Genomic DNA, 11,659 nt, shown 5'->3' on the forward strand with positions numbered 1-11,659 from the left:
GCAACAGAAAAGCCTCAGATTGGTGCCCAGGTGCCCTCGGCTCAGAGGCCACCCTGGTGTGGCCACTCCTCTCCCCACACCGCCGTGAGGACCACTTGCCTGGCACTCAGCTCCCTAGAGCAGCCTCTGCTAAGGCAAGCACATGGCCATCCTGGCCGTAAGCTGTGTGAGGGCGGCCTGTGCCGCGCCTCCCACTGCCACCCTGCCCCAGCGGAGGAAGGCTCTGGGAGCCTCTTGGGGCGGGCCAGCACCAAGACACCTCTGCCATGCAGCAGGCACTGCCGGGGCCTGCTCAGAACCCTCCCTGCTGGGTCCCCAGGCTGCTCCAGTCACCCAAGCAGGCACTTGCTTGGCTGCTGAACAGGCTTGAACACAGCCCTTGACCCACTTCTTTTTCATTCTCTGAGCTAGACCCCCAGTGCCATTTACAGACGTGTGCCACCATGCCTGCTCCTAAACTCAGCCTCTTCGTCATGCTGGCCTCCAACTCGCTCTGAGTGAAGTGGGATCCCGAGATGCTCAGTGCTGGGGGCCGGGCTCTGCTGTCCGTGCCCACCCTGGGCTTTCCTGGAGCAGCTGGCCCTGAGTCGTGCCATGGGAAAGGAGACCACTTTTCCAAGCTCTGTAACCTCCACCACTTCTCAGCAGCAATTCTCTACCCTGAGGTGTGCTGAGGGCTGGTGGGGACCCCAGGATCCAGGGGATGGAGGGCAGAGGTGAGAAGTGCACCCTGCCCGCAGCACGCAGGCACAGCGTCTGCTCGCCAGCAGCGGCGGCTCCGGAGAGCTCTAGGAAACTAGATTCTGGAGGTGTCTCCTTCTGCTTACCTACAGCTGTGCTGTCCTGGGTCTGTGGCGCTAATATAAGAGGGACTTTCATGGCTCCAAACCCCAGAAGGGGCGTTTCAAAAGCAGCTTTAAAGTAATGACTACTAGGGACCACCAAGGACAGCAACCGTTTCCTCACAGGGTGGCGTGTGCGTCTCCCAGGAGTGGGGAAGGGGACCCCGCAGCAGGGGAGGCCACTCACTCTTGTAGTTCCAGTGGATGCTGGTGACCTGGATCTCCTGGGTGGGGATGTACTCCTCCACAAACTTCTTGCCTTGCAGCCGGTGCCACAGCGCAGTCTTGCCCGTGTTCCTGTCCCCCCGGATGACGATCTTCACTGGGGGATGAGGCAAGGAGAAAGGAAAGTCCATGGTCAAGACAAGCACTTCAGAGGCCAGCGAGCAGCAGCAGCCACACGCAGCCTGCACCTGTGCAGGAACCAGGCCCCAATGACTCGGGCGGGAACCATACGAGTGCAGCAGCAGCTGGCCAGGCTCCCTCCTCTGAGCACAGCAAGTGGGGCACCAGTGCCGAGGGAGGAAGCCTGGGCTGGAGGGCCGGCAGGTGTCTGGCACCTGAGCTTCCTCCTTGGGGAACCGGGATCTCCCTGGGGACTGCCTGGGACACTCAGGGTCAGGCTGCCCGACGGCAGCATCCCAGACCTCCTGGCTTGCCCTTGACCTACTCTCCCACAGCCCTGGTGGGTTTTGTGTGGTACTGTGATTGAACCCAGGACCATGGACATGGTAAGCAAGCCTCTACCACTGAGCTCTACTCCCAGCCCTACTTTATTTTGAAGTGGGCTCACTGAGCTGCTCGGGCTGGCCTCAACCCCGAGACCCTCACACCTCAATCCGCAGCAGCCGGAGTTACAGGTGTGCCACTGAGCCAGTCCCTGCACTGAGTGCTGCTTTACAGAAAGTTGCATCCTACCTCACGCTCTCCACTCTGTATGTGCCTGAGAGGGTATGCTGGCTCTAGGGCAAGAACTGGCACACGCCCGTCATGCATGGGATCGGCACCAGTCGGGGTGGCCTCAAAGCACGTGACGCCTTTGGAGGGGACCACCATCTCGTGTGCTTCAGAAAGGTGGCACAGGGTAGCAGTTTGAGATGACACAGGGTCAGCAAGATGAGGTGTCTGGAGCAGTTGGGAGGTGGGCCTTGCATCTGATGTGAGAGGGCCTGGAGGAGACAGCGCCAAGGAGACTTGCTTCCTGAGACAGGCAGCCTGCAGGAGGTGAGGCACTCGTGGTCTGGGCAGACCTCGGGAGCACAACTGCCAGGGCTGGTGTTCCCTGGGGAGCCTCAGAGGCTGTACTGAGGGTAGAGGGTGCTTCCTGCTGCCATGAGCCTGGGCAGGGGCACTGTAAATGGAGATAGGGCCCGGAGTTGTCCTCAAGACCTCCAGGACGAAGTCAGGGAAGGGTCTAGGAAGACACGGGAGGCTCGGGGAGGCAGGTGTCCAGCTCTTCCATTCTATTCCGGTTGTCTTCAAAACCCATCACAGAAAGGATCTGTGGTGTCTCTGCTGACTGCCTGTGACAACACTCATCAGCGAACACCTTAAGGAAACTCCCCACGTGGATTTTCTGGATGGCACGATGACTCTGAAGGCAAGCCCACCCAGAGGCCGACTTGTCTTAAGTTCTAGAAGACCACCCCCCCTACCCACTCCAGCCTAGGTAGGGATCCAGCAAGGTCTACTCCCTCTGTAGTAGCCTCCAGAGGCGCCTACTCCAGGCTGGTGAGCGCCTCAGCTTGGAAGGCAGCCAGCCACACAGCTTGCTTCCTCCGGGCTGGCGCCCACGCCTGAGAACAGACTCAAGACTGATGGGTGCACTCGTGTTTCCTTTTTAATTTACATTTGTCTGGGGGACAGGGCTGACTGGGTGACAGTGACATACTGCCAGATGTGGGGCTGGGACTTGGAGCAGCCTGAGGAATCCACTTTATGATTCTGCTAGTTTTGTCCCTAAAGGGACAACCTCTCCCTGCTCCATACTTTTCATTTGTTCTCTTGTCCTGGATTTCCCTACCCCAGCGAAGAGCTCAGTGAAACTGAGGCTCTGTTTGGTTCATACTTTAAAACAAGTGCTCCTGAGCCGGGCGTGGTGGCCACGCTTGTAATCCCCGTGCTTGGGAGGCGGAGACAGGAGGATCATACAGGTTCGAAGCCAGCCTCAGCTACTTAGTGAGGCTTTCAGCAACTTAGTGACATCCTGTTTCCAAATTAAAAAAAAAAAAAAAATAGGTCTGGGAGTATAGCCTGGAAGTAGAAAGCTCCTGGGTTCCACCCTTAGTACCACAAAAAAATAAATAAAATAAAAATAAAACAAGTGCTCCTAGCCAGGCGTGGCGGTGCATGCTTGTAATCCCAGTACTTGGGAGGCTGAGTCAGGAAGACGGCAGGTTTGAGGCCAGCCTCAGCAACTTGGTGAGGCTCTCAGCAACTTAGTGAGACCCTGTTTTCAAATACAATGATAAAATAAGCCTGCAGGTGTAGCTTGGAGGTAGAAGGCCCCCTGGTTTTCATCCCCAGTAACACACACACACACACACACACACACACACACACACACGCACACACACACAAATACTAATGTTCATTGTATTACAAATGGATTTTGATATTCCCTTTGGTAGGTCAAAGGTTTCTTCTATCTCTAGTATGGTAAGAAGTGTTCTAGCCAGGTGTGGTGTAGTGCATACCTGTAATCCTAGTACTTGGGAGGATGAGACAGGAAAACTGAAGGTTCAAGGACAGCCTCAGCAAGTAGTAAGACTCATCAACCTAATGAGACCCAGTTTCAAAATTTAAAAAAAAAAAAAAATAGGGCTAGGGGGGTTGCTTACAGATAGAACGTTCACTCCCCAGGACCACAAAAAAAGAAAGGAAGAAACGCCTTGTCTATTGTAAATCATGAATGAATGCTGCCTTTTATTAAGTTCTTTTCTGGGGGAGAGATGGGGTGGACAGTGAGGAAGGGCTACATGAGCGATGTGAACACGTACGCTTCTGCCATCTGCACCTATTAAGATGCATGGCTACAATGCACCAGCACAAAGAAAGCTGTACAAAGATTTTTTTCTATACCTATTTTTTTTTCTTTTTGTGGGTTTGGGGATAGAACCCAGGGGCAGTCTACCTCCAAGCTACACCCCCTGCCCTATATTTTTTTATTCTTTATTTCGAAACAGGGTCTTACTGAGTTGCGAAGGGCCTCACTAAGTAGCTGAGGCTGTCCATGAACCACGATCCTCCAGTCTCAGCCTCCCAAATGCCGGGATTACAAGTGCGAACCAACTCGCCTGGTTTCTGTACCTATTAAGATTGCAATTTTTTTCTCCTTTAACTCGCGGGTAAGTTATACATATTTTCTGTTGAACAATCCTTGCAGTCCTAAGGCAATCGTATTTAGTCCCAATACAGTGTTTCGTAATTAGTGGTTTTCTAGACTCAGTTTCCTGATCTTCTGTTGCTTTCTCTGTGGCCTAACCTACTACTGTGGATGAGGTAGGGTCCACTCTGATTCTGTTTCTTGCAGAGTAACTTTCAGTAAGTCATTCTGTACAATACTATTTGCTCTGAGTTTCTAGCTTATTGGCATAAAGCTTTTTTTTTATGGGAAAAAAATTGGGAATTGAACCCAGGGGCATTTTACCTCCAAATTATACCCCCAGCCCTCTTTCTTTCTTTCTTTCTTTCTTTCTTTCTTTCTTTCTTTCTTTCCTTATTTATTTATTTAATTTATTTGCAGTACTGGGGATAGAACCCAGGGGCATTTTAAGTCTGAGCTACACCCCCAGTCCTATTTTTTATTCTTTATTTTGAAACCAAGTCTCACTGAGTCGCAAAGGGCCTCACTAAGTAGCTGAGGCTGTCCTTCAACCGCAATCCTCCGGTCTCAGCCTTCCAAATGCTGGGATTATAAGTGTGCACCACCACGCCTGGCATTATTCTTTATTTTGAAACAGCATCTCACTAAGTTGTGGAGGGCCTAAGTAGCTGAGACTGGCAGCGAACCTGTGATCCTCCTGTCTCAGTCTCCCAAGTGCTGGGATTGCAAGTGTGTACCACCATGCCTGGCAGAAATAAAGCCATAAATTTTTTTTTATAGAAAAATTTTTTGTGGTACTGGGGATTAAACCCAAGGGCATTCTACCTTTGAGCTAAAACTTCAGCCATATTGTACTTTTTTATTTTGAAGTAAGGTCTAAGTCCTGAGGCAATCCTGCAATCCTCCTGTCTCAGCCTCCCCAGTACGTATGTGTGAACATGCCGTTTCATACATTTTTCTATTTTAAAAACTTGTACTGACCTGGGCGTGGTGGTGTACATACATGCTGGTGGCTCCCAGCATTTGGGAGGCTGAGACAGGAGGATCGCACAGACAGCCTCAGCCGCTTAGCGAAGCCCTTTGCAACCCAGTGAGACCCTGTTTCAAAATAAGGAATAAAAAATAGAGCTGGGGGTGTAGCTCAGAGGTAGAATGCCCCTGGGTTCCAGTAAAACACACACACACACACACACACACACACACACACACACACCACCACCACCACCACCACCACCACCAACAACAACAACAACAACAAACAAACAAAAAACAACCAGGAAACAGTGTGGTGGCACAAGCCTATACTCCCAGTACTTAGGAGGCTGGGATAGGAGGGTTGCAGGCTCAAGGCCAGCCCCAGCAACTTTTAAAGGCCCTCTGCAACTTAGTGAGACCCGGTTTCAAAACAAAAAAATGGAACAGGAGCTGGTGTGGTGGTGCAAGCCTGTATTTCCAGTACCTGGGAGGCTGAGACAGGAAGATTGCAGGTTTGAGGCGAGCCTCAGCAGCTCTGTGAGGCCCTCCAAACTGAGACCCCGTTTCAAGATAAAGAATAAGAAAGTCTGGGGGTGGGTATAGGTCAGAGGTAGACCGTCCACCCCAAGGTTTAATCCCAGTCCCCCCAAAAAACCCAAGACAAAGGCACCCCCCTAACGGAGGCAGAAAGCTCCTGTGACGGCTCAGGCCTGGCCATCTCCCTCCCCCCCCACCCCCTCTCTCACACACACACACACACACACACACACACACACACACACACACACGGGCTTCCACGTCACTCTGCTGCGACTCACGTTTGTTTTGTCGTCCTTGTCATGTTGCCGTATTCCCAGAAATGCCCACTCATCACACGCGCCTGTTCGCTTTGCTGAAAGCCTCAGTTGAGGCTTTTTATCCTTCCTCTACTTTACCATGGTTTGATGCTCTAGGTTTTAAATTGTACCACTGGGTCAGTGACTCCCACAGTTCTGTGGGCCAGTCCTGATGCTAAACTATAAATGATTTCCCCCCCACTCAGAAATGGTTGAAAACTGTTCCAGTTTGGGCCTTAAACTTCCTGCAAGGCCCATGTGTTAAAGGCTTGGCCCCCAGCGTGGCACTACTGGGAGGTCTTCAGGGCCTGGAGCCACAGGTGTCCTAAAAGGAGCAGTGGCAATCGCTGCACTGGGGATGGAACTCAAGGGCATTCTACCTCCAAGCTACACTCCCGGCCCTATTTTTTATTCTTTATTATGAAACAGGGTCTCACTAAGTTGCCAAGGGCCTCACTAAGTAGCTGAGGCTGGCCACAAACCACAATCCTCCTGTTTCAGCCTCCCAGATGCTGGGATTACACGTGTGTGCCACTACACCCAGCTTATTTATTTGGTACTAGGGATTGATCTCAAGGGCATTCTACCTCTGAGCTATACCCCCAGCCCTACTTTTTATTCTTTATTGCTACCACATCTTTCCAAACCGTAACTCCTTAAACTTTTTTTACTTTTTGTAGTTCTGGGGATGGAACCCAAGGACATTCTACCTCTGAGGTATACCCCAGCAGTATTTTTTATTCTACATTTTGAAACAGGGTCTAAGTTGCAGCGGGCCTAAGTAGCTGAGACTGGCTGTGAACTGTGATCCTCCCAGTACTTAGCCCAAGTAATGGGATTACAAGTGTGTGCTACCATGCCCAGCTTACTCTTTAAAATTATTAATTTTTTGTGGTACTGGGGGTGGAACCCAAGGGCTTTCTACCTCTGGGCTATACTCCCAGACCTATTTTCTATTTTATTTGGTAACTGGGTCTCACTAAGTTGCTGAGAACCTCACGAAGTAGCCGAGGCTGGCTTCGAACCTGTGTGATCCTCCTGTCTCAGCCTCCCAAGCGCAGGGATTACAAGCGTTCGCCACCACGCCCGGCTTACTCTTTAAAATTTTAACATTCACATTTACTATAACATAGCCTAAAGTGAATACATTTCTTTTCCTTAAAAAATTTAAAGAGTTGTGAATGCCTGAACTCTGACCAGTCAGTTCCCTCCTGGGTTAGGTACTGATTTCCACTATTTTAGTTGTGGTCCCCACCAAGGCCCACACAGGGAAGGCGTGGTCCCCAGTGCAGCAGTGTTCAGAGGTGGGGTTTGGGCGATGTCTAGCCATGAGGGCTTTGATTTCATCAACGGGTCCTTCCCCTGACTAAGTGAATAGACTATCAGGAGGGCCTTGTGTCACGAGGTGTGCCCTGCAAGGGTCTATCTTGTTCCCCACTCTTCCTTAAGCTCGTTCCCTCTCTCTTCTGGCTGCCATAGGTGAGCAGCTTTCTTGTGCTACACTCTTCCACCATGATGTTTCTGCCTTGTCACAAGAAACTTTATGCAAAATAAACTTTCCTCCTACAAGTTATTTCCAGGTGTTTTTTTTTTTTTTTTTTGCGGGTCTGGGGATGGAACCCAAGGGCATTTGACCTCCGAGCTACACTCCCTGCCCTGCTTTTTATTCTTTACTTTGAAACAGGGTCTCACTAAGTTGCAGAGGGCCTCATTTACTAGCTGGGGCTGTCCGTGATCCACGATCCTCCGGTCTCAGCTCCTGAATGCTGGGATTACAGATGTGCACCACCACGCCCGGCTATTTCCAGGTATTTATTTCCTATATAAATTATCACTAGTGCTCACTGAGACGTCTGTTCTTGCCTCCTTTGCTTCTTGAATCTTACATCATCTTATTTTTCTCTCGTGGTATGGGGCATGGAACCCAGGGGCATTCTACCTCTGGGCTACAAGCCCAGCCCTATTTTTTAACCCTAATTTTTTTTTTTTTCCGGGTCTGGGGATGGAACCCAGGGGCATTTGACCTCCGGGCCACACCCCCTGCCCTATTTTTTATTTTGAAACCGGGTCTCACTGAGTTGCAGAGGGCCTAAGTAGCTGAGGCCGTCTGCGAACCACGATCCTCCGGTCTCAGCCTCCCGAATGCTGGGATTACAAGCATGCGCCACTATGCCCAGCTTAACCCTATTTTTTATTCTTTATTTTGAAACAGGGTCTCACTGAGTTGCAAAGGGCCTAAGTAGCTAAGGCTGATCGCGAACCGCAATCTTCCTGTCTCAGCCTCCCAAATGCTGGGTTTACAAGCGTGCTCCACCATGCTTGGCTCTTACATCTATGCTTTTTGTTGTTTTTGTGGTCCTAGGGATTGAATCCAGGGACAGTCTACCTCTGGAATACACCCTCAGCCCGATTTTCTTCTTTTGAAACAAGGTCTCACTAAGTTGCAGAGGGCCTAGGTCGCTGAGGCTACAGGTAAACCCGTGATCCTCCTGTCTCAGCCTCCCAAGTACTAGGATTACAGGTATGTGCCACCACACCTGCTTATACTTATTTTAACTTCCTTTCCATCTACATAAAGAACATCCTTTGGTATTGCTTCTGTAGACTGCCCACCTTGGGCTGTGAGCAAGCTCAGCCAGGCCTGCCCGGCCAACCGCTGAATGAGGCTATTTCCAAGCTGACTGCGGCTTTCTCACAGGCCCAGGTTTCTGGTAACTATCATCAATCAGGACTGGTTCCTTTGAAGGTAGTCTTTGTGCTCTAGATACACTGAAGATTTCCTCTTTTTTACTTTGAAGTTCTGAAAACTTCCAATGATGTATCTAGCTGTGAATATTTTAAAAACTCTAAGCTTGGACTACTTGGTTTCATCAATTCTCCAACCGCTGCCTCAATCGTTTCTTCAAATACTGCCTTGAGCCCACTCTCGGGCTTCCTTCTGAAACCTGTTCAGGCACGTGTGGGGTCTGCTTAACTGCTACGTCACACTTCTCTCCCAGGTGTGAGTCCTCTCTCCTCTCTTCGGCTCAGACACTGCTGCCTCGCCAGTCGACTGTTTAAACATCTACGACTGGGTTTTCCATTCGCAGGTCTCTGTTTTAGTCCTCAGCAAGGCCAAGCTTGAGCGCTCCACTGTGACGACATCCTCCTTCAGGACACCGCCTCAGACTAACACCGCATCAAATACAGCCGACAGATGGTGTCCAGGGCAGTAAGAAGGGACAGACTGACTCAGGTAACATTCTCTCGTCCAGTTTAAATGCAAATAACTTCTAAAATGGGAATACGATCCAATTTCTCATTCAGGATTTGATTCTAATTTGGTGGGTATGCTGGGAATCCACGCATGTGTGACACGAGCCACTTCTCATAATCCTAACAAATTTAAAACAACTTATGTGCCCCACGTGGATAGTACTCTATTAGATAATATTCAGGTGCCTGGGAATCATTAACAGTTAATTGCAACTCTTACCAATAAAAATCCTGAATTTATAATTATATTTTTTCCCTAAGTAAGACATATAGGAAAATAAGACACTAAGAACTTTCAACACTAACAGGAAATGAAAAACTCAAAACTGAGTATTTTTCAACTACAAAACATCTCTCTAAAATGTAGTTTCGATAAAAATTCATGTTTCTCTCAACTAAGTTTTGTGGTTTTTTTTTTGTTTTGTTTTTGCAGTACTGGGAATGGAACTCGGGAGCATTCTACCTCCAAGCTACACCCCAGCCCTATTTTTTATTCTTTACTTTGAAACAGGATCTCACTGAGTTGCAAAGGGCCTCACTAAGTAGCCAAGGCTGTCCACAACCCCAGACCCTCCTGTTTCAGCCTCCCGAATGCTGGGATTACAAGTGTGTGCCACCATGCCTGGCTTCTTTTTTGTTTGTTGGTTTGGTTGGTTTTTTGGTGGTACTGGAGATGGAACCCAGGGGTCTTTTACCTACGGGCTACACCCCCAGACCTTTTTTTTTTTTTTTTTAAGAAACAGGGTCTCACTAAATTGCTGAGGCTGGCTTCAAACGTGCAATTCTCCTGTCTCAAGTGCTCAGAATAGAAAGGTGTGCCAAGTGCTCAGCAACTGGGCAGCTTTTATTCAGTTAAAGATAATAACTAGCTCTCCTCACCCCCAAGTACTGGACTAAGTGTGTGTGTGTGTGTGTGTGTGTGTGTGTGTGTGTGTGTGTGCTGGGGATGGAACCCAGGGGCATTCTACTTCTGAGCTACACCCCAGCCCTATTTTTTTAAATTATTTTGAAACAGGGTCTCACTGAATTGCAAAGGGCCTAGGTAGTTGAGACTGTTCGCGAACCAGGATCCTCCTGTCTCAGCCTCCCAAATGCTGGGATTACAAGTGTGCGCTACCACGCCTGGCTCAAGACTAAATTTTTTTTTACTGAAACAACTTCAATCCCTTTTTAGTCCCTTCTACCCAGGACTACTAGGGAAGCAGGTCCTTACCGATTCCCCTTCAGGTCTAATTTCCAAGGTACTAAGATTAGGTTTCAGTATCTCTGTAAGCAACAAAATTAAATAAGGAATTCAAAGGTAGACTGCAAAGGTTTGCATAAATGAGTGTGCTGACTTAATAGCCTCTTCTCTGAATGTGAGAAATAGGCACAATATTTCAAGTTAACACATTTAAAATGAATTTGCTTCTAAACCTGCACAGACACCTAATTAGTTTCTCCATATCCTACGTCATCACTTCAATACCATGGACGACCATAACGCTCCCCTTCAAATGATCAAAGAGCGTGCTGGGGAGGGTGTACAAAATATCCTACCAATATAAGGAAAAAGAGTTGAGGAGGAAACACTATCAGGGCGGGGAGTAACATAAAAAGCCTTTAGATTCGGCCAGAAGAAATAGCCCACAAATGGAAAAACTCAAGAGGCCAAGAGGCCAGTCTACGTCTAGGGCTGCACATTTACATAATTGATAACGGAGGGTGGAGACGGCGGGCGCTCAAGGCATCAGTGTACAGAACCTCTCCTTCCCGCAGGGCCTGGGGTATCTTCAACGACCACAAGACGAGTCCCTGCCTCCCGGAGCTTTTCTAAATATTTCCTTTCCAGATGCTGATTTTCAAAAAGAAAGACGCGGATGTGTGGCGTAGCGGACATTCTGTCTTCAAACTGGACCCGAAGTCAACAAAGACAAGCCCCGCAGAACCCCCGGGGCCGGCGGGATTTCGGGCGCCCGGGGCGAGCGCGGGCGGAGGCCGGCGGGCCGGGCGGGAGGCGGACGCGGCCCCGCGTTACGTAAGGGGACGGCCCCTCCGAGGACGCCCGCGACCCCCGGGCCGTCCCTGCCGGGCACCCCCCGCCCGCCCGCCCGCCGGCCGCACTCACTGTTGTACTGCACACCCTTGGCGAAGCGCCTCTGCAGCGCCTGGTTCATGGACTGCAGCCCGGCGGGGATGTTCTTGTCCCGGCCCGGGGCCTGCTCCGACCCCACCAGCTTCTTCAGCGCGGAGAACATCTTGCTGCACTTGCGAGGCTGGCGTGGCCCGCGAGCTCAGCGACGGCGCCACGCGCCTCGCACCATGTCCCGACGGCCCGGGCTCTCCCGGGGCCCGACGCGGCACGGCCGGAGGCCGGGGCCCGGCGGCGCTCGGGGCCTCAGCCGCGGCAGCTCCACTGCGGCCCCCGCGGGCCCCGGCGCGGCCGC

The 11,659-nt window shown here is 50.5% G+C and overlaps 1 protein-coding gene across 1 annotated transcript in view; it reads right to left on the reverse strand.

The window, feature by feature from the left end:
* RABL6 (RAB, member RAS oncogene family like 6) overlaps positions 1–11,470 on the reverse strand; it is a gene marked incomplete at both ends in the record, with an annotated part of 31,279 nt that extends 19,809 nt beyond the window's left edge. The window contains 2 exons of the mRNA XM_080709343.1: positions 1,030–1,164; positions 11,341–11,470. Coding sequence (XP_080565469.1) covers positions 1,030–1,164; positions 11,341–11,470 — 265 coding nt within the window. The remainder of the gene's footprint in view (positions 1–1,029; positions 1,165–11,340) is intronic.
* Positions 11,471–11,659: the final 189 nt, after the last annotated feature.

Source organism: Muscardinus avellanarius (genome assembly GCF_963383645.1).
Source record: "Muscardinus avellanarius genome assembly, chromosome: 13".
Classification (NCBI taxonomy): Eukaryota; Metazoa; Chordata; class Mammalia; order Rodentia; family Gliridae; genus Muscardinus; species Muscardinus avellanarius.